A 21,879-nucleotide genomic window follows, 5' to 3' on the forward strand; every position below is an offset into this window, starting at 1 on the left:
ACCTAGTATAAACATTACTTAAATAAAGGTTATTATAAAGGTCTTTAAGAAGTTCTAGCTTAATTTACTTAAAGTAGTCTTTAATCTAGTTTTTAAAGGTTTTATAAAAGTACTAAAAGTTCTTATTAAAATAGTAATTAAGGTTATTAATAAATTATTAAACTTTATTATTATTAGACTTAATAGTAGTGTGTTTCTCCTTATAGATATTATTAATATACTTCTTTAACTTATTCTTTAATTTAAATATCTTCTTCTTCTTATTAGGATAGTATAGGTAGGAGCATTATTAATATACACTTATAACAGCTATAAATAACTTTATCTTTAAACTTAGGGTTGTAGTAGCTATACTGTTAGAGTGTTTTCTATTTATTATTATAAAAGAGAGAGAGAGAGAGAGAGAGAAGTTAAAAAAGAGTGTAAAAGTTACTTATTTAATTGATTACTTAGGTAATATAAGGGTAGGTAAATAGGTTAATTAGTAGATAGCTAAATGAAGCTTTTTTTAATATATCGCGAAAGAGAGTTATTATAAGAGAGAGTTGCTTACTTATAAGATTTACTTAATAAAGGGGTCTTACTTAATTAATTACGCTTAAATAGCCTAAATAACTTACCTTTTAAAGAGGCTATAATAGTAATAGTAATATTGTTAATTCATCCTTCTTATTAAGGACTGCAACGGTAAAGCAGTCTTATTAATTTATCCTTTATAAGAACTTAATATTTAAATAGCTTAAATAATTTACCTTACTATTAAAAGCCTATTAGTAAAGCCGATTAGTAATTAATTAGTATTAGTTAGCTTAGTTTATATATAAGAAGGGTTAGTGTAAATTAGTAATAGTTAGAAGTCTATCTAGTTAGGTGGTAAAGTATTTAGTTAGGTTAACTAGACTTACTAACTAAGTTTAGTTTATATATATATATAGGCCTACTTATAGTAACTAATCTACTACAGCCTACTATTCTTATAATTATAAATATTTTATTATAAATATTTTAAATATAATATATTTTAAATTATTTTTATTTTAAACTTTTTAAAATTAATTATTAATTTAATAAATTTTTAAATATATATAAAATAAATTTAATATTTATTTATATATATAATTATTTTATAATAATTTAATTATAAATTATTTTATATTTAATTAATATTATTATTAAAATAATATTTTAAATTTAAATTTATTTATATATTATAAATTATTTATATTTTTAATATTATTATTAAATTAAAAATAAATAAATAAAGTTTTAAAAATTAAAATATAATATTTTAAAATATAATTTAATTAAATTTATTATATAAAATATTTTATAATAATTTATAATATTATTTATTATTAAAAATCTTTTATAAAAATATATTAAATTTTATTAATTTTAATATAAATTAATTTATAAAAATAAAAATTATTTTAAATTATAAATTATTTAATTTAATATTAATATATATTAATTTATTATTTTTAAAAGTTTTAATTTTATTTTATAAATAAAAATTAATTTATTAAATTTATAAATAATATTATTTAAAATTAATTATTAAATTTATTATATAAATTAAAATATAATTAAATAAAATAATTATATTTTATTATTATATATAATATTTTATTTTTTAATATAAAGTTAAAAATTTATAATTTTAATTATTATATTTTATTATAATTTAATTTAATTTTATTTAAATATTTTTAAAATTTATTAAATATTTTTATTTTATAAATATAAACTTTAAATTAAGAGTTTTAAATTTAAATTTAAAACTTTTAATTATTTAAAAATAAATTAATTATTTTAATTATTAATAATATTTTAAAAATTAAAACTTTATTTTTATATAATTATAAATTTAATTATTAATAATAATTATTTTATTTTATAAATTATTAAAATTATAAATTTAAATAATAAAATATTATTATTTTAATTTAAAATTATATTTTAATTTAATAAAATATAATAAATTAAATAATTATTTTAAAATTATTTTATTTATAATTTAATTAAATTAAAACTTTAAATAAAAATAATAACTTTATTTTATTTATTTTAATTAATTTATATTTAAATTAAATATAAATAAATTAAAATATTAATATAAAAATACTTTTAATTATAAATAATATTATATATATAATAAATTATAAATTTATTATAAAATAATTTATATAAAAATTAATTAAATTAATTATTTAAAAATATATAAATTATTTACATTTTTAATTTTATTATTAAATTAAAAATAAATAATTAAAATTTTAAAAGATAAAATATAATATATTTTTAAAATTAAAATTATTATAAATTATAAATTAATTTTAATATTATTAAATATTATATATAATATTATTATATAATTTAAATATAAATTAATTAAAATATATAAAAATAAAAATTATTATTTTTAATTAAAGTTTTAACTTTATTTTATAAATAAATATTTATTAAATAAAACTATTTAAAACTAATTATTTAATTTATTATATAAATTAAAAATAATTTTTAAATAAAATAATTATATTTTATTATTATATATAATATTTAAATTTATAATTTTAATAACTTTATTATAAATAAAAAAATAATTATTAATAATTAAATTTATAATTATATAAAAATAAATTTTTATTTTTAAAAAAGTTATTAATATTTAAAATAATTAATATATTTTTAAAAAAGTTAAAAGATTATAAGTTTAATTTAAAAAAATTAAAATTTATAAAAATTTTAAATTTAAATTTAAAAGTTTTAATTTAATATTTATATTTATAAAAATAAAAATATTTATATAACTTAAAAAATTAAATTAAATTAAATTAAATTATAATAAAAGAATTAATTAAATAAAATTAATTAAAAATTATAATTATAATTATAAATTTTTACTTCATATTAAAAGAATTAAAAATTTATATAATTTATAAAATACTAATAAATATAAAAAAATAAAACTATTTTATTATTAATATTTTAAAAATTTAAAAATAATAATAAAGAATTTAATAATTAATAATATTTTAAATATTTAAATATATATAATTAAATATAATATTTTAATTAATATTTTATTAAAATAATATTTTTAACTTTATTTATATATTATAAAATTAAAATAATAAATATTTATTATATTATAATTATTATTATTAATATTATATTTTTAAATATTAAATTTTAAATATTTATTATTATATAAAAATATTATATATTTTTAAATATATATAAAATAAAATAAATTATATATAATTTAATAAAATAACTTTTAATAAATAAATTTAATTATATTTTTAAAATTTAAAAGAATATTTAATAAATAATTATTTAATAAAAATTTATTTAATAAAGGTTTATTTAATAAAAACTTTATAATTATTTTATTATTATAATTTAAAACTTAAAATAATATATAAAATAATTTTAATTATAATATATTTTAATTTATTTTAAAAATATTATAATTAATTTTAAAATATAATTATTTTATTTATATATTTAATTATATTATTTAAAAATATTAATTTATTATAAAAGTTATTAATTATAATAATTTAAATAATAAATAATTATTTTATTTTAAATTATTTTTATTTAATTAATAATTAATGTTTTATTTAAATATTATAAAATAAATAATATATTTAATAAAATTTTATTTTAATTTTAAAATAAAAAAATTATTTTATAATTAAAAATATAATTATTATTATTATTATATAAATAATAATAAAAATATTTAATAAATAATTTTAAAATTATTTTAAAATATTTATATAATTTAAAATTATATTTAATAAAGTTTTAATAATATTATAAAAATTATTTAAATAAATAAACTTTTAATTATAAATTATTTATATATATTTTTAATTTTATTATTAAATTAATATTAAATAATTAAAGTTTAAAAAATAAAATATAATATATTTTTAAAAATTAATTTAATTAAATTTATTATATAAAACTTTTATAATAATTTTATAATTTATATTTATAATATTATTTATTATTAAAAATACTTTTATATTAATATATTAAATTATATTTATTAAAAATTCAAATTATTATAAATTATAAACTATTTAATTTTAATATTATTAAATATTATATATAAAGTTATTATATAATTTAAATAAATATAAATTAATTAAAATAAATAAAAATAAAGTTATTATTTTTAATTAAAGTTTTAATTTTATTTAAATAAATATTTATTAAATAAAATTATTTAAAAATAATTACTTAATTAAATTAAAAATAATTAAATAAATTAACTATATTTTATTATTTAAGTTTATAATTTTAATAATTTTATTATAAATAAAAAAATAATTATTAATAATTAAATTTATAATTATATAAAAATAAATTCTTACTTTAAAAAAGTTATTAATATTTAATATAATTAATATATTTTTAAAAAAATTAAGAAATTTTAAACTTAATTTAAAGAAAATTTAAATTTATAAAAGTTTTAAATTTAAATTTAAAATTTTAATTTAAAATTTATATTTATAAAAATAAAAAGTTCTATATAATTTAAAAGATTTAAATTAAATTAAATTAAATTATAATAAAAATTAATTAAATAAAATTAATTAAAAATTATAATTATAAGTTTTTAATTTTATATTTAAAAGAAACTTTTAATTATAAGTAATAAAAGTTATTAAATAAATTTTATATATTATTATTATAAAAGATTTAAATTAATTAAAATATCTTTTAATTTAATAAATTTAATAAATAATTATAATATTTATAAATTAATAAATTTTAATTAAATATTATTAAAATTAATATAATTAAAATATTTATAATAAAAATATTTTAATAATTAATAAATTTTAAAAGTAATTATTATTTATAATAAATAAAAATAAATAAATTAAAGTATAATTAAATTATTATTTAAATTAAATTATAAATAATTAAAATAAAAACTTTAACTTTAATTTAAAAAATTTATTAATTAAATTAATAATTAAATTAAAATTTAATTAATTTATTTATATTTTATTATATTTATTATAAATATATATATTAATTTATTAATTTTAAATTTTATTTTTATATTATTATTAATATTTTAAAAAATTAAAAAGAATAAATATTAATTTTTAAGTATTTATTATTATATAAAGGTATTATATATATTTTCTATATATAGGGATTAGAAATAAAACTACTTATTATATTTAATCTCTACACCTAGTTCTACCCCGGCCTTGCCTATAATGTGCGGTAAAATCCGGGGAATAGACCTAACTAGATTTAAGCTAATACTGTCTTGTGTTGCGAATTTAGCAAATGATTGACTCCCGCTTTCATATTAGCCATCACGTCAGGACAACAACATACGTTTGGGTCTCCGCAATAGGTTAGGCCTATTGGGTCAGCGGCCCACCTCTACCGATCCCTCCCGAAAAGACTCACCCATAAATAGCCATCGCTGACAGAACCCTACAATCACACCACTATCAGACTAGGACCGGACCACTTCAGGCACATTTTGAGGGCTGGTCATGCCATGCCTGAAATCCCGGCTGCTCAATGGTATGTGTAGTCTTGAGCACAAGTTATAAAGACCAATGCCACTGTTTGATTGTGCAACGGCACCTAGGCATTTAAGAGCATACCCAACACACGGAAAGGTATTGAATGCACACCTCAAGCGTATTTGATTGCATCCTGTCACTTGGATTATTGAACTAGCTGCTAGTCACATCTGATTGAACTCGTCGGCTCCCACCCTGACTGGCAACCGATCATCTCCTACCAATTCTATCAGGGCACTTTATTTCATCATGCCGGCAGCAGCATCAATCAAGCCACTCCCCGGTACTAAATACGGCCCCGCAATTCTAGCTGTTGCCTCCTGTAAGTTCTCAATTCATGCCCAACAATTTTCAAACCCACCGCCCACGCAATGATTAAAGCGATGCTCTGGGTTGAAGTATTAACACACTGCCCCCACCCTCTTCTTCTGTTGCTTGCTCGCAAATACACTTAATGGAAACGCCGACAATGACTGCTACGCATGGCTGATTCGAGAACATCCGTAGTGTCCGCCGTGGCGAGCTATGTGTCATGGCAATTGTCAAAATCAGCTCGCACATACGACCGCATGTTCGCTCAATACCAAAGTCCTGAGAGCGAGGCATCACGACAGAAGGTGTTTCAGGACCAAGGCAGAGGCGACCCGAGGCGGAGCGTGTTCAACGTCTTGGGTTGGCGCAAATCATGATTAATTGGACTGATCCAAAGGAATTTCGGGTACCCCGAGACTCTACATTGCACACGGACTGGAGTTACGGGAAAAGGGTGGCCTTGACATTTCAACCAACTAGATGGCGCAGTCCAATTTGCGGGGTGAGATGGAGTTGCCTCCGCGGCCCTGATGAACTTGTTGAACACACGGGCATCCAAACTTGGAAGGCATAACTAAATAGCGTTGGCTCACAGCCGGCTAAAGCAAATTAATTTATTAATGGTATCATGCCTCGAAGTTAAACCACACAACTATTTGAACTCTCTATCTAACCGATTGTTCGCTTTTTTCAAGATCTAGTCATGGTATCTTTGTATTCTAGCAGCTTCCTCTATATCAGCCTGCCTCAAAGCGTCCGCAATGGGTATCTCGTCCAAGGAGTATAGTTTTGTCTTCTTGTAAAATTTCCAGATCAGAAATGCGGAGATGACAAGAGGGATATCCCTACAAACAGGTTAGGTGTTGTGCGTTGAATTCATAAAGCGTTGCAGGGAGGACTAACAAGTAAGACGACACGAATGTCTCAGGGTCCCAGTTGCCTTTGGTGAAACAACTGAAGCCGTTTGTGAGGAGAATGACGACGCACAAGCATAACGAAATGGAGGAACTATAAACTTTGTCGGGCATGTCCGCGTTAGTGTTGACGAGACAGTGGTCAAGCTGTAAAAGGTTCCAACTCACAGGTCCAAGAGTTATGCCACGGCAATCTTGCCACGGGAATCCCCTGCTTCTTCATTGCCAGCTTCAAGCGGAGGTGATTCAACAGGATTGTACACCAGCTGACGAGCACACCGGCAGCGGTGAGATCGACAAGCCACCAGAACACAGTCATGGCGTTGTTGCTTAGCGTCAGGAAGCTGAGGAACATGAAGGCTGTGAACAAGGCCACGCACATGTAGGGTGTTCCCCAAGCCGTAGTCCGCAAGAAGATCTTGGGGGCCTGGCCCTTCAACGCGAGCCCGTACAGAACCCTGGTGCCTGCCATGAGCGACTGGTTGCTTGCGCTCCATGCGCTTGTAATGACGATTGCATTGACGACACTTGGAATCGCGCGGATGCCAGCGGCGCTGGCGGCGATGACGAAGGGGCTCTGTGCCGCAGTGCCACTTTCATCGCCCAAGCGCGGGTCGTTGCTAGGAACAAGCATTCCAACAACAAGCACTGCGAGCATGTAGAACAGCAGGACCCGAGCAAAGACTTGCCTGCAAGCTCGGGGTATTGCGCGCCGTGGGTTGTGGGTCTCGGCTGCTGCCATGGCGATGGACTCGACTCCCGCGAAGGAGAAGACGGCGGATGTCATGACACCCCAGAAGCCTAGGAATTTCCCCCATCCGCCTGTGCCGATATACTCGACAAAGGGACCCGGGTCTTTCCAGTACTTGAAGCCAATGCGGGGAGTACCCGGGATGCCACCGAGGTCTATGACCAAGCCGAGGATGATGAGAAACACGACCAGGAGGATCTTGAGGACCGCAAAGAAGAATTCGACCTCTCCGAAGATGCGGACGAATGCCACGCCAACGACGACAGTCAGGAGGATAAAGATAACGATCCACAAGGCGCTGTTAATGTCCGTCCAGAACTGGAAGAGCACGCAAATGGCTGTGATTTCCGAGGGGATGCTGAGGAGATTGCCGTAGACGAGGTTCCACCCAATGGCGAATTCGAGCGCGGGATCCACGAGGAAGCCAGCGTGCCTGACGAAGCTGCCGGTGACCTGTGCGCTGGTCAGCGATGCACTTGGCACCGGCCCGAGGGGGCAGTGCTGGCACTCGAATGCTCACCGGTAAAAGGGCCGTCACCTCCCCCAGTGCGAACTGTACGGAACAGACGACCCCGCCGACCATCGCATAGCCCAGCAGAGCACCGAGAGGACCACCGGTCTGGATGGCGCCCCCGAGGCTCAGAAAGAGACCCGTGCCGATGGCGCCTGCAATCCCCAGCATGCTCAGATGACGCTCGGTCAGGCCCCGCTTGAGGTCGTGCAACTCTGCCGCGGTGACGAGGTCGCCGCCGTGGTCGTCGACATTGGCCTCGTCGACGCCGTCTTCGAGGCCATGGTCATGGCCACCCTGGCTGCTGCCGCTGCCGCTGCTGCCGCCGCCGCCGCCGTTGGGTGGATGGTAGGCAGGACTGGGCGTGACGGCCACAACGGCAGGGGCCTTGCCCGCCACTGCCTCCGGGACGACAGGTTGGCCGTGGCCCGAGTTGCTGTTGGTGCTCATGGCTGCGGCTAAGGTTGTCTGCGGAACCCCAAGGCCAGGGAGGCGGCCGCGGTTTTTAAGTGTTTTTCCCGTTTTCCCGTTTTCCCACTCATTGCGCCATCGGCAGAGAGATAACGTCCTGGGCCGCGATTACGTAACCCCGGTGCTTGAGACACTCGCTCATCATCTCGAAAAAGGACCTGATAAGTCAGTCGCGTTGAGGACCCGTCGGATCTAGCAGGCTTTTCTAGAGGAGCGCGGTGTGACCTTTTTGCCTTTATGGCCTCGGATCTAACCCGGAAGGCCACCCCGCGGACGTTGTGAAGGACTCGGGAAGGGAAAAGAAACGAAACGGGACTGATTGGTTCTTGCAGTTCGAGTCTCGCCCGAGCAGATAAATCACCGGGTGTGCTGATAACAACAAGAGACCGGGAGGGGCTGACAAAAGAAGGGGAGACATGGCGAAACATGACAATGACTCGATGGCACAGTAAATGGGTTCCAAGGTTGTTAATAAATGGTGCGTATGCACCGAGGATTGGCCGTGGGCAGGAGCTTATTGATACCTAGGTAAGTAGGTACCTACATACCTAGGCACATACTCCGAACGACAGGGTTACACTAGCCATGGGAGACGTCACGGTCAGAGCGGCAGGGCGACCAGACAGCCCCGGGCTGCTCGGCTGGCCGGCGATGCCTGCCCGGCTGCACGTGCTCTCTCACGTGACCCGTAGGGACGGCCGGTCCAAGGCCTGATGGCAGCGGCCGTGCTGGGGCGTGCCGAACGGCTACGTGGTGGCCAAGTGCCTATGTAGGCGTGGGGTGCAGTCCTCGGTACGGGCAGCACCTGCTCAAGTGTCTAGGTACCTACCTACCTACCTACCTAGGTAGGTACTTACCTAGGGAACTACCTACCTAGGTTGGCAGGTAGATAGGTTGTTGAAGTAGGTAGGCACCCAGCCCCCCTGCAATTGGCTGCGACAAGCAGCCAGGGAGGGCAGGGTAGCTGGGTACGTACCTGCGTGCACCGTACGGAACCCCCAAGGCCTCGTCTCCCCCAAGAACCTACGAGCATCCAGCCACTCTGGTAGGTACTTGAGTACCTACTGCACTTCCCCACTATGGCCACTGGGCACAGCAAAAGGTTTTAGCGCGCCCTGACCTATGAAGCTTCGTTCGTCACACTGGGCAGGCTGGCAGCCAGTAGTCGGGGGTGTCTGTCCAGGCCAGCCGTCCCAAGCCTTGCCTGGTGAATCGGTGATGTTGATTTTTTGAAGTTTGATTTTTCCCCGTCAAGCACCACAAACAACCAAAACAGGGCTTCCTCTCGCACCGGTACTGCCATTCCATCTCACCCCCCCAAACCATTATTGTCTTGCAGCAGCAATCTGTAGCCTTTTGATTCCTCAATCCACCCCGTCCCAACGCGTCAGGCACCCGACCGTCCACGCCAGAGCTTGTCGTGTCGTCCCGTGTCCGCAATCCTCCCCTCAGGCGAAGCTTCTCTCGCATCATCGCGTCCCCCCAAGCAGCGTCGGCCACAGTCGTCCTTGGTCCCGCGACCACCGCTCTCCTGACACGCCTCGACGCCCTTTTCCCATCCGTCCTAGCACCCACTCACCCACTCACCCACTCTCACACACAAATAAACAAACAATGGCTGGCCCAAACTTGCCATCCAGCTTCGCTTCGGCCGCAGCTGGCCAGAATTCCGGTCGCGACAGAGCCAGCACCCGAGGTGACTCTCGTGGCAACAACGGCAGCGGCAGTGGTGACTGGTAAGTGCTCCCCGATGCTGCTCCCTCCACGTCATTCATGCCCCCTCAGCATCTCCTGCTGGGCCCCGCGCAACCGTCATTCTCAAGTTCTGCGTGCTACCGCGCCCGCCGGCCTGTTTCGCCCCGTCTCGCTTCTCTCAGACGCCCCAGGCCGTCCTCCATCACGGCACGGTCCCTGCACATTGCGTGCATACCCGTCCAACCCTTGCGGGCCATCAGTGCTGCTCTCCGCCGATTTTGCCCCTCTTTGCGCACGCCGTTTCTAACAACACCCACCCATCCTTCAGGCTACGAAGAGAGGGCCGTTCTAACGGAACCGCCATCCTCCGACGATCGTCAACCACCCCCTTCAACAACCAAGCATCTGCCCTTCCTGCGATCGACAACCTGCTCAACAGCTCCGTGAACGAGCCTCATCCTTCCTCTGTTTCCCAGTTCGCCCCGGCACAGGACACTGCGAATGGTAAATACTCCAGGCATGACTTGTTGGACTTTGGCAAGATGGCAGACCCAGGCAACGTTGATCTACAGCCTTTGTTCATGCCAAACTTTAGCCCCGGCGGCAATGTCAACGGGCAAAATACCAGGGGCTGGGGCAAGCCTAATGACGCACATTCTCACAACGATCCCTCCGTCTGCTGGGACCAGGACGGGGAATTGGGCCCACTTGGTCACCAGGATATGTCCGCCGAGGAAAAGGAGGTGGGTACCGTCTGTGATCTGCGACTCTCCGTGCGATTTGTGTTCTCTTGTTGTTATTTTTTTTCTTCTTCCTGCGTCGCTAATCAGTCTGTCGCCGGCAGCTCTACACCTCGGACGTCAACTCTCCCCTGAAACAGCAGCAGCAAAATCAGCAGCAGCAAAACCAGCCGCCGAATCAGCAGAATAAGGAGAGCGGCCAGGGTGCAGCCGTCAACGGGCGAAAACCCTCAATGTCTCATAATCTGACCTCGCCCTCTGGCGCACCAAGGCCTGCAACCCGCCGCAGGGAGACCACTGACACCAACCCGTTCTCTGGTGGCGGGGGCCTGGTTTCGCCTACTGGCGCTGGACCGAGCCGGTTTGAGTTGTCCTGGCTGGGTAGGACTCGCCCAGACACGAGGGAAATCGACGCGCCGGACGAATCAAACAAACCTGGCGCTGCTACAGACACCGCGAGGCCGGCCACATTCACCGGGCTGGCTCGCAGCAACACCGCAGGTGGTGCTGCTTTCCCGTCCGTGTGGGGCGGCTCGGCCACCACAACGCCCGTGACTGCCTCAGGTTTCGGTGGCTTTGGGAATTTCTCCATCGCCACCCCTGCCGCTGCCGAGAAGGGCTTCGGGGCGAGCACCGGCTCTCGCTTCTTCTCCCGGAAGGAGGATAACGCCCCCCCGGAAGACGCCGCCGCCACCGCCTCGAATGGGAACCAGCAATGGGCATCTCGTCCCCGTACCGACACGGATCCTTTTGTGGGGGACGTCGGCCTAAGCGGCAGCGCTGCTTTAGGTGGTGCCCGGGACACAAGCCCGCCACCGATGCCGACGACGGGACCGCAGATCTTCGATACGCCAGTCAAGGGTACTACGGGAGACTTTGGGATGTCCGGCCTCAGCCTGGGAACTGGTCGGGACCGAAATGCGTCTTCGGCCAGCCCATCTCAGACCAACCCTTACCGGAGCCCCCCGGCAGAACGTGGTGACAATGAGCATGGCGAATTTGGCTACGACAAGTCTCAGCCGATCGGCGCCCAGTCCGAGCAAAACTCCAACTTTGGCTCAATGCGCGGTTTCCCCGCCGCCGCATTTGAGGGCAGTGATCGCAGCCAAACTTCAAGCGTAGGTGCCAAGAACTACCCGTCCCTGGGTCACATAGGGGGTTGGCCCACCGGGTTCCCCAGCGCGACCCCCGACCGCGAGCGCTCTGCCTTTGGTGGCGCTTTCGGGAGTTCCGTCTTCAGCCCTATAGGCGGTGACATGCACTCCCCTGGCTTGGGCAGTATTGGAGGGCTGTTTGGACCAGGGAGCGGTGGCCTCGGAGGAACGGGCTCCCTCCGGAGCAGTAGCAAGATCCAGTCCTTGTTCCCTCCTGCCATGCAAGCCCAGATGCAAAACCAAGAGACGGAATCCCTCGCGGATTCTGTCCCCGAACTACGACAGACCAACCCTCTGGGCGTTATTGGGGCGGGCACAATCGGCTCCCAGCGCGATACCGACAGCCCTGGTCCGATGGCAGGTCGAAGCCTAGCGGAACTCTTTTCGGCCCCCCAATCGGTCAGCTCGCCTGGCCTGTTCACCACAGCCGATCACAACCAGCCTCTTCTCGCCACTGCTCCCCAAGGGCATCCTTTTGGCGTGTCTCAACAGGCGACCTCGTTCACCCCTGATCCCTTACCTACCGGGCCTCCACAGACCCAGGCAAGAACTATGGTCATGCCCGATCGTATGCGATGGGTGTACATGGACCCCCAGGGCCAGCAGCAAGGACCGTTCACAGGTCTCGAAATGAACGAATGGTACAAAGCCAACTACTTCACGCAAGATCTTAGGGTGCGCAAGGTGGAGGACCCGGACTTTGAGCCTCTGGGCCAACTTATTCGGAGGATAGGCAATTCTCGCGAGCCGTTCCTTGTGCCTCAGGTTGGCATCCCTCACGGTCCCGCACCGCAGGCCGGCACTTTCCCACCTGGAGGTGATGCCCGTGGTGTGATCCCACCACTGCTGGGCGTTGTCCCCAGCTACGGCAAGACCCTGACCGCCGAGGAGCAGAACAATCTGGAGCGTCGCAAGCAGGAGGAGCAGCTAGCCATGGCCAGGCAGAGGGAGGTGATGTCGCAACAGGGTCACTTCCGTGGCGTGCATACTGGGCTCCCGGGGGCTCTGCAGCACCAGGCTAGCATGCACAGCTTGCAGAGTCAGCCGAGCTTCGGAAGTATGACCTCGCCTATCGGGATGCCTCCCCAACCGCCCATCGGCGGCGCAATCGGCGCGCCTACGCCAGGCTTCTTTGAGCCGCCTTCAGCTGTCAACAAAGGCGCGGGCCTGCCCAATGCCATGAGTGCGGGGCCTGACCATCTCCGACAGGACATGACGGACTCAGAGCGCCAGTTGATGGCAAATTATCACGGACCTGGTGGCGTCTCCGGTATGTTCCCGCCTCAGCCTGTCGGTCCTCCTACAACAGACCTCAAGGGTCGACTTCCGAATGTCGACCAGCTGGAGAGTGATCCCGAGGGGTTCAAAGATAGACTGAAGGAATTTCAGGAATACCAAGGCATACCCACACAGCGCGCCGACGAGGAAGCCCAACTGGGCCCTTCTCCAAGTGGGCCGACCAAGGGACAGGCTGACGAAGCCGTCGCTGCGAATCGTGCCGAGACTTCTCGGCTGATAAAGGAGGCCGCTCAGGCACCTTCACAGTCGCAGCCCGAGTCGAAGCATGCTGAGTCGCAGCAAAACCGACAGGCCCAGCCAACGCAGAGCCTGTCCCTGACCCAACAGGTGCAGAAGGCGCAAGCTGATGCTGCTCAGGCCGCCCACCGACAGGCGCAGGAGGAAGATGCATGGGCAAAGCAGTCCGCGTCAACCGGCCTTCCGATGCCGTTCCCTCCGCCCCCGTCGACGGCGACGCACCTGCCTGCCCCGACTGCCCAACGGCGGTCTAATATTGCAGATCAATACGCCGAGCCGCGCTCTCAGAGCCAAACTCCTGACAGTGCTACTGCGGCCCCGCCCCCTTTGGCTCCTTGGGCCCGCGACCCCGTTTCCGATGCGCAGAAGGGACCCAGCCTCAAGGAGATCCAGGAGGCGGAAGCCAAGAAGGCAGCCAAGCTAGAGGCAGAGCGCCGCGCCGCTCAAGAGAAGGAGGCGGCACTGGCCAAGGAACGCGAGAAAGCCAACCCAGTCGTACTTCCCGGGCTACCCACATCCAGCACCTGGGGCAGCGGATCCCCGGCTCCGTCAGTGTCCAGCCCATGGTCCAAGCCTAGCACTGTCAAGGCCGGTGCAGTGGCGACACCCGTCACGCCCACCGGTGGTGATCGCAAGAAGACGCTGGCCGAGATCCAGCGCGAGGAGGAAGCACGAAAGCAGAAGGCAGTGAAGGAACAGGCGTCGCAGACAGCTGCAGCCGCCGGCGCCTCCAATTTGGGCAAACGTTACGCCGAGCTTGCCAGCAAGACCGGGCCACCAGGCATTACAACCGCCACCGCCGCCGCCGCCGCCGCCTCCTCCTCCCCCGCCAGCGCTTCGCCCACCACGGCTAGTGGTTGGGCAACAGTTGGGGCTGGTGGAAGGGTCAAGGTACCCACTGCGCCGGCGGCTCATTCATCCCAAGTCCAGGGCCCCACCCAATCACCGAGCGCCTCCTCTGTTCGCTCCCCATCATCCCAAGCAAGCAAGGCCCAAGTCAAGTCGGCCGCGGCCGCAGCCATCAAGAGCAGCAGCAGCAGCACTACTAGCGAAGCACAGGGCGAGTTCCAGAGGTGGGTGAGGACGGAATTGACCAGAGGCCTCAACCCTGGTACACCAGTTGATGAGGTTGCGGCGCTCCTGACTACGGGTATCCCTCCCGAAAGCGACATGATTAAGGACATTATCTACGGAGTGAGCTCGACCATGGACGCACCGCGCTTCGCCCAGGAGTTCATCCGACGAAAGAAGCAGGCAGACAAAGGCATATTCGAGCCTGCCGCAGTCAGCGAGTCCAAGTCCGGGGCTGGTGCTGGGGGATGGTCCGAGGTGGCCAAGAAGGGTGGCTCTACCAGCCAGGTCAAGGACACCGATGTCGTCGGTGCGGCTGGCTTCAAGGTTGTGCCTGGAAGGAAGAAGGGCAAGAAATGAGCTGATCCCTCAGCGACCTGTACCTGTGTCCTTTGAAGCTGTTGTGTGAGGATGCCAGGGATCATGGGTGCCGGTGATGCGCTGTAAAAATGCGCCGGTTGTTTTGAGTCTTTTGGTTGCGCGTGTGGGCCATGGCTGACCAGGGCTCTGGATACAAGAGCAAGGTTTCTCTCCGTCAAGACGGGGATAGAGACGGGGGTAGAGACGGGGGTAGAGACGGGGGTAACAGTCGCATTCACGGCCAAGATCTGGCAAGTGTAGGCCCATGAAGTGACGCAACGCCCGGCAACACACCCAGCAAACAGTGTTGTTGATGAAAGGGAGTAAGCTTAGTTAGTCCCAGCGATACACAGCCCTACACACAGCCCTGCTTCGGCAGGTTGGGCAAGGAAGCGGCGGTAGTAGTTACTAAGTAGACGCGGTAGAATTGTAAAAGGTGCCTGATGGCTCCCCAAACATGTTCTTCTCCCGCCCAATGACATTTCTTCAAGACTGACTACCTAGGTACCTTAAGTAAGTATCCTGCTGGGTGGAGTATTTTTATTCTTGGGAAAAGGCCGTCCAGGATACGCCGTACTCGGTACCGTTCTCAGTGTGCCAGCTGATAAGATAAGCCCTTGCCCCAGCAAATTTTCAGATGCCCCTCCATGGTGCATGCATGGCCCATCCAAAACCCAAGCCTGGAGACCAAGCAGGCCTCTGGTTTGCGACGTGGCCGTCACAACTCAGCCTTCTGCCTCTTCTGCCTCTTCTGCCTGGCACGCTGGGCTCTTGGGTCACTGTTCCTTCTTCAATGGCACCAATGGCACCATCATTGTCGGATGGCCTGGCTGCCTTCAATGCCTTCCTCCAGGCCAATGTCACGGGGCCTGTTCTCACGCGCGACCAAACCGACCTAACGGCCCCATATTTGGGCACACCCGAGTTTGATCTCGGCATCCGGTCCCTAGATGTGGACGGCGTCGGCGTATACCCCTTCATCCCTCACATAGATCTGTTCTGCCTGGCGAGACTTGTCATCGAGAATGAGACGTCAGAGGCGAATTGGGCAGCGGCCCGAGCTGAAGCGGGGCATCAATCGGGCGTGAGTCTGGCATGGATGAAGCTGAGGCTAAATGTCTGGCACTACAAGCTCTTTGTCCATCCCAGCCTGAGCTCGGGGAGCGTCTTCACCAGGAACATGGCAATGAGCGAAGTACCAACCCTGGTAGAAAAGATCCAAGCAGGGCTGGCCCGGGTGGAAAGTCAGCTCATCGGCGAGGCGTGGGACGTCTCAGACGCTGCATCGGAATACTCATCAGAGGACAAGGTGCGGTTCTTGCTGGAAAAGGCAAATGTCTGCATCATGCTGGGCCAGGACGTCAAAGCACGGGAGGCCCTGAACCTTGCTGCGGAGCTCAACGGGTTTGCCTACGCCCTGTCCGGGGCGCTCGGGAAGAGAACTAGATTCCAGGATAAGAGCACCAGCCAGCTCGTGGTTCTCGCGAGGAGCTCAGTCGAGGTGCCCGACGGAGGAGACGACGTGAAGGGGGCGGAGGAGGCCCCCCACGCGCTACCGCTCAACGACGACACCCTACTGGAGAATATTGAGTTTTCCAAGGACGCAACAGAGGTGAAGCACGGCGAGCAAAACATGGGCGCCACAGAATCATCGCTCCCTGTCCAGCTGCGGGGCATTAAAGCCGACCAACAGCCGCAGCTTTCGACCCTCGACCAGATCATCCTTCTCACAGAAGCCACGCTCAAGGATGTGTTCTCGCCGGCAGACTCCCTCACCTCGGAGGAGATCCTACCATTTGCGGTCCGAGTCATCAACGATAAAAGTACAAACTGGCAGGTGTACACGCAGGCACTGCTAGTGCGGTCGAGGATTGAGGTGCACCACAGCAGGACGGTGGAAAGAGGCGTGCTGCAGATGCAGGCGGTCATTGACCAGGTCCTCGTTGATACCGCCGAGGACTCTGCCCCGAGCCATGATGGGGTCCCGACAGGAGGGGACAAGAACAGAAATGTCCCGGCTATTTCGGTTGAAGCGGAGCACGAGGTGAAGCTGGACAGGACATCAGCCGCGCCGGTGGATGAGAAGCCAAGATCGTTCTTCCCCACCGGTGAGCCGACCGAGTCCGCTTCAGCGGATGTCAGGCTACAGTACATACACGCTCTCTCGTCACCTCCCCGGTGGCACCTCGAGTCGGAATTGGCCTATGCATGGACAGGTGTCGGGTCACTCATGTCTGCTCTTGAGATATTCAAACGCCTCAAACTCTGGGCTGAGGTCGCGCTTTGCCTGGCAAGTAGCGCGACGCTTGATGAAGGGGATGGTAGCGGGAGGGGGAGCGGTGGCGAGGAGAAGGCGCGAGCCATCATCCGGTGGCGACTATTCCACCGCAAGCGCCAAGGCTCGGCAGCACCCGGTGAAGACATCGACGAGAACATGGACATATCGCTGCTCAAGGCTGAGGATTTCACCGGTCCAGAGAGGACTCCGCCCCAGCCCAACGCACCGAGATTGTTCTGTATCTTGGGCGATATGGAGCCCGACTCAGCCGTGGCGCACTACGAACGGGCTTGGGAGATATCGAAGAAAAGGTATGCTCGGGCCCAGAAGTCGCTGGGGGAGCATTATCTCGCCCTGAAGGACTGGCGCAAGGCTCGCGAGGCGTATAATCTAGCCGTGTCTGTGAACCGGATCGCACCAGAGCTATGGAATCGGCTGGGCGACATTAATCTTCGGCTGGGGCTCTTCGGTGACGCGGCTGAGTCGTACACGCGTGCAATCGGGGCTTCAAATGACACGTCCGGCGGCGAAGATGCGCGGACATGGAGCAATCTGGGCAGTGCCCTGTACAGCATGTATCTCGAAGCCGTGGGCGAGAGCCAGAGGGCTAAAGAAGCCGGCAGCGAGAGCGAGGCGCCAACCAACAGACACCAGCGCGCAGGCGACGAGGAAGACGATGAGGAGCCACAACCTTCGACGAAAACGAGTCCACGAGATCCAGCGATGCTGCTCGTACAGTCGATGAAGGCATACAAACGAGGAGCGTCAATAGCAGGCGACAATTGGCGCATCTGGGACAATGTCATCACACTGGCCACACGCATGCGACCCATGCCCTTCTTCGAGATAATACAGGCGGTGCGGTCAATTATCCGGCTCCGCCAGACAGAAGCCGCCCTAGACGACGGCATTCTAAGGTTGCTCCTGACAGATGGCGTCTTGGCTGCCGAGAAGAAGAACGACCCCAACCCGGACGGCTTCTACGAGCCGCCACGTGGCAGCGTGGAGCGGAATGTCAACGAAATGATGGAGAGCGAAATTGTGCCACTCATCACGAGCCGGTCCGAGCTCTGGGAGCTAGTCTCGCGCCTACGGGTCTGGAAGAGGGACTACCACGGCGCCATCGACGCATCGGAGAAAGCGTGGCGTGCAGCTGTTGGGGGAGCTACATCGGGCGCGAGCTCCATGGGCGGCGGCCTGACTGTCGACTCTGCCAAGTCCGGGCCAGAAGAAGGCGGCGGCGGCGGCGGCGGCAACAGGGGAAACTGGCTGGAGGATAACGAGGCTTGGCAAGTCGTGGTGCAGAGGACAGACGAGTTGGTTGCAGTGCTGGAGAACTATGGCACACAGGTGGAGGATATGAGGGAGAAGTGGAGGGCAAAGGCCAGGGCCGCCATCCGCAGCGTGATGGGCAAGGCCAAGGAGAATTGGGAGGGTAGTGAGGGCTGGCTGACTTTGAAGGGGCTTCTGGACGGACTGAAGGCATAGACAGAACAGATACCCAGGGAATAGAAACTTCTAGGACAAGGTCACGATTATATTCCAGGCCGTTCTGTTCGGTTGTGAATGGGTTGCCAAAAGCAAGCTTGCCTCATTGAGTTCTCCGAGGGCTACGCTGCGCCCCGTCATGCTAGTGGCCCAAGTGAGTGGTCGAGGTTAGGAAATGACCTCGGGCGTAACAACTGCAAGGACTCCCGGGCGGTTGGGCATGCTACTGGACCATGGTGAGTTGTTTGCTTCAAGATCCATGTCAGAGTATTTCCTCATGAGCGACTGAAACAATGAATGAATGACACGTTAGCCTAGCCTCTGTTGTTCTCAACCAAACTACCCACCCACATGCCCATTCGCAACTTCATTTTTCACCCATCACGACCCCGTGTAACGCATTCGATGACCATGACGGACTCAACGATCTACCTTGATTTTTCCGTCAATGCAGGTGATGGCATGGCCATTCGGAAGCTTGGCACCCGCCCACAACTGATAAGTCCCCTGTCGAGATCATTGTGAGACAAGAGGGGAGTGCATTCTGTCAGAGCTCTGGCTGCTGCTTACGTGGGGGACCTTCTTGGGGACGTCAAAGGTCTTGTTAAAATGGTACTGGCCTGATTCCAGTGGGCACTTGTGCCCCAGCCTCCCTAGCTCGTCACAAATATCGAATTTATGGTGGTATATCTGAGAGCCGATGAAATGGACCTTCACCTCAACGACTGCGCCCGGTACGATAGCTTCGGTTACGGTGCCTGCTGCCGCGACTGTGAGGGACTGGCCCCTGTCATACACCCTCAGCACGGCACGTATAAACGGAGTCGTTTGGGAACAACGTAACTCACTTCTTGGGCGGGTTGGGGATGAAGTCAACTTGGTCGATCACAACCTACTTTGATTAGTCCTGGTCATGTTTCGGGTCCAGAGTGCTCTTTCTCATGGGTTTGGTGCTTTCACGGTCATTAAATAGTGGGGGGGGGGGACGGCCGGAGCTCTATACATACGGCGTCGTGGCTATGTTCACCCTTGCAAAGATTTAGTGTGTTCTGACCCGGGATATCTGAGCCGGGTGGCAGCATTCGTACTTCCTCGATGCTCGAGTCCCCAACATTGCCGCCGCTGTTAGGCACAATGGCAGGGCTTGACGATGCGATGGCCGCGCTGAATATGAGCAACACAGTCTTGAGCTTCATTTTTCGGGTTCAAGACGATAGATAGTAAATTAAACATATGGGGGCTCATTCGGGTCAAGCTGAGTATGGAGGAGCAAAAAGTCACGGTCAGGGCTGGGACACTCAATCGAGGATTCGTTCTGATTTTCTATCTGGTCCCATTGTTCCGCTTGTCTTCTCGCTTGGGCCCCTTGCTCTTGAGGGCTCTACCATCATTTTGTTAAAGACTCTCGTAATCCTTTCCATCGCACGAACTCGAGTGCACGCTAGCAAGGTGCGGCTCATCATAGCCCCAGCGAGCTCCGAGGACAGGTGCGTCGCTTGCAATCATGTCACTCGTGGCTGCAGTTACTCCGGAATACTTGGAGCTTTTGTGCCGCACCATCTTTTCATTGGGTTGCGGATCCGGCGATGGTCCAGAAGTCCAGATAAGAAATCCACTGTCTTGCAAAGGGCGTAGAAGTAGCAAGAGTGGCGTCATCTTGTCAAAGAAACGATCACGACACCGCCTTGCAAAATGGCCAAGCGTGAGCGTGTGAAATAGAAAAAGCTATGCGAACCCACCCCATCTCTCGGTCACCATTCAAACCTGACTCGTCCTAGTCAGAACCATGAGTACGCACCATTCCAGCTCTGGCTCTAAAATTGTACTCCTGTTTCTTGCCAAGACGAGTGTTGCTAGCTGGATCTGTCATGTGTCATACTTTACTACTTCTGTGGCATCACGATTATGAAATGTGTGCTCACACATGTTACGCACGCACCTCGCGCAACTGCCGAGGTCGAGACACAGTCAAAGACCCAGCGTTAAATTTCACATGGTTCTGATATTTGATAATAGTCACATATACTATCACCATTACCACCATAACTTGATATTATTAGAGCCACTGTGACTGCTTGTCTACATCTCGTTTGTTGACTCATATGAAGTTCTCCTGTTGGGGGTTAAGAAGTTGTCCTATAAGAGGTTATCCTATGGGAGATTGTCTTGTGGGAGAATGGGAGGAAGACGCGTAGTGGACACCCAAGCAAAGCTTGTAGGCTTAAATCGCGATTTGTCACTTGGCTAGAAAGCAGGAGACATCCTTGTGACAGCCGCACAGACGATGCTAGCGAGATCAGCTTTAATTGCTGCTTTAAACCGGATCCATCGATCGAACCCATCCCTACTCCAACTCGGCTGGTACGCCTTATGCCCAGGTGCTGACTGGGGATGACCATCACCAATGGTTCCGTTATGCCGATGGTGATGGCGCTGTGCTAGGAAGATTTTGTAATTATGATGAACGGCTATATCAAGAGGGACTCTGCCTATTTATTACCGCACCGTATACTTAGGGGGTGCTGTAAACTATTTACTGACTAATACTTTCTAGTAACGGCTATAACTTATAATTGAGATGTTACTTGGGCTTTACGGTATAAGGGCTTGAAGTTTGCACTAAATAGAGTGGATTTAAAGAGTAGGGTTGCTTAAGGAAGAAAGGAAGAAAGGAAGGTTGCCCCTTGGGCTTTGGGGTGAGAGGTAATAGTGTGGTAGCCTTATTGATAAGGGGACCTATAGGGACCCCTATGGGGCCTATTTACTACCCTTAACCCCTAGCCCTAATTATAATAGTCCTTCCTTTCTAAGTATATCTCTAAGTAAGAAGGAGTTCTTATAGTTAGAAATAAAGTTTCTTAATTACCTTAGTTTTAAATTTCTTAAATATTAAGTTTTTATTATAATAAGAAAACTAATTAAAATATTAAAGTTATAAGTTAATTATTTATAAAATTAATTAATAAATTTATATATTTTATTTATTTTATTAGTTTAAGTAACCTTTATATTATATATAATATAA

The 21,879-nt window shown here is 44.4% G+C and overlaps 4 protein-coding genes across 4 annotated transcripts; 2 read left to right on the forward strand and 2 right to left on the reverse strand.

Moving 5' to 3' along the window:
- Positions 1–6,510: 6,510 nt before the first annotated feature.
- On the reverse strand, positions 6,511–9,099 carry KVR01_001216 (uncharacterized protein). Its single transcript, XM_044782483.1, has 4 exons — positions 8,071–9,099; positions 6,968–8,003; positions 6,789–6,900; positions 6,511–6,730 (listed from the first exon to the last, which is right to left on the reverse strand). The coding sequence occupies exons 1-4, from the start codon at positions 8,509–8,511 to the stop codon at positions 6,583–6,585; spliced, it is 1,737 nt and encodes a 578-aa protein (XP_044649171.1). The 5' UTR covers positions 8,512–9,099; the 3' UTR covers positions 6,511–6,582.
- Positions 9,100–9,712: 613 nt separating this feature from the next.
- KVR01_001475 (uncharacterized protein) lies at positions 9,713–15,564 on the forward strand. Its single transcript, XM_044785593.1, has 3 exons — positions 9,713–10,268; positions 10,556–10,970; positions 11,072–15,564. Exons 1-3 carry the CDS (start codon positions 10,147–10,149, stop codon positions 15,086–15,088), a joined length of 4,554 nt encoding a protein of 1,517 aa, XP_044649430.1. The 5' UTR covers positions 9,713–10,146; the 3' UTR covers positions 15,089–15,564.
- A 139-nt stretch (positions 15,565–15,703) lies between these two features.
- KVR01_001619 (tetratricopeptide repeat-containing protein EMW1) lies at positions 15,704–18,911 on the forward strand. Its single transcript, XM_044793924.1, has one exon. It carries the CDS (start codon positions 15,726–15,728, stop codon positions 18,852–18,854), a length of 3,129 nt encoding a protein of 1,042 aa, XP_044649574.1. The 5' UTR covers positions 15,704–15,725; the 3' UTR covers positions 18,855–18,911.
- Positions 18,912–19,274: 363 nt separating this feature from the next.
- KVR01_001153 (uncharacterized protein) lies at positions 19,275–20,050 on the reverse strand (the record flags this gene model as incomplete). The annotated part of the gene is made up of 4 exons (XM_044782738.1): positions 19,275–19,361; positions 19,425–19,641; positions 19,703–19,746; positions 19,862–20,050. 4 exons carry the CDS (start codon positions 20,048–20,050, stop codon positions 19,275–19,277), a joined length of 537 nt encoding a protein of 178 aa, XP_044649108.1.
- Positions 20,051–21,879: the final 1,829 nt, after the last annotated feature.

This window comes from Diaporthe batatas (genome assembly GCF_019321695.1).
Source record: "Diaporthe batatas strain CRI 302-4 chromosome Unknown Contig00002, whole genome shotgun sequence".
In the NCBI taxonomy this organism is placed as follows: Eukaryota; Fungi; Ascomycota; class Sordariomycetes; order Diaporthales; family Diaporthaceae; genus Diaporthe; species Diaporthe batatas.

Bases quoted from the DNA above. Each gene is read 5' to 3' on its own strand.
- KVR01_001475 (XM_044785593.1), top strand. From the start codon at position 10,147: ATGGCTGGCCCAAACTTGCCATCCAGCTTCGCTTCGGCCGCAGCTGGC. The intron at 10,269-10,555 runs GTAAGTGCTCCC...CCCATCCTTCAG, and splicing joins GGCAGCGGCAGTGGTGACTG to GCTACGAAGAGAGGGCCGTT. The intron at 10,971-11,071 runs GTGGGTACCGTC...TGTCGCCGGCAG, and splicing joins TGTCCGCCGAGGAAAAGGAG to CTCTACACCTCGGACGTCAA.
- KVR01_001619 (XM_044793924.1), top strand. From the start codon at position 15,726: ATGCCCCTCCATGGTGCATGCATGGCCCATCCAAAACCCAAGCCTGGA.
- KVR01_001216 (XM_044782483.1), bottom strand. From the start codon at position 8,511: ATGAGCACCAACAGCAACTCGGGCCACGGCCAACCTGTCGTCCCGGAG. The intron at 8,004-8,070 runs GTGAGCATTCGA...ACCAGCGCACAG, and splicing joins AGGTGACGGCCCTTTTACCG to GTCACCGGCAGCTTCGTCAG. The intron at 6,731-6,788 runs GTTAGTCCTCCC...ACCTGTTTGTAG, and splicing joins ACATTCGTGTCGTCTTACTT to GGATATCCCTCTTGTCATCT.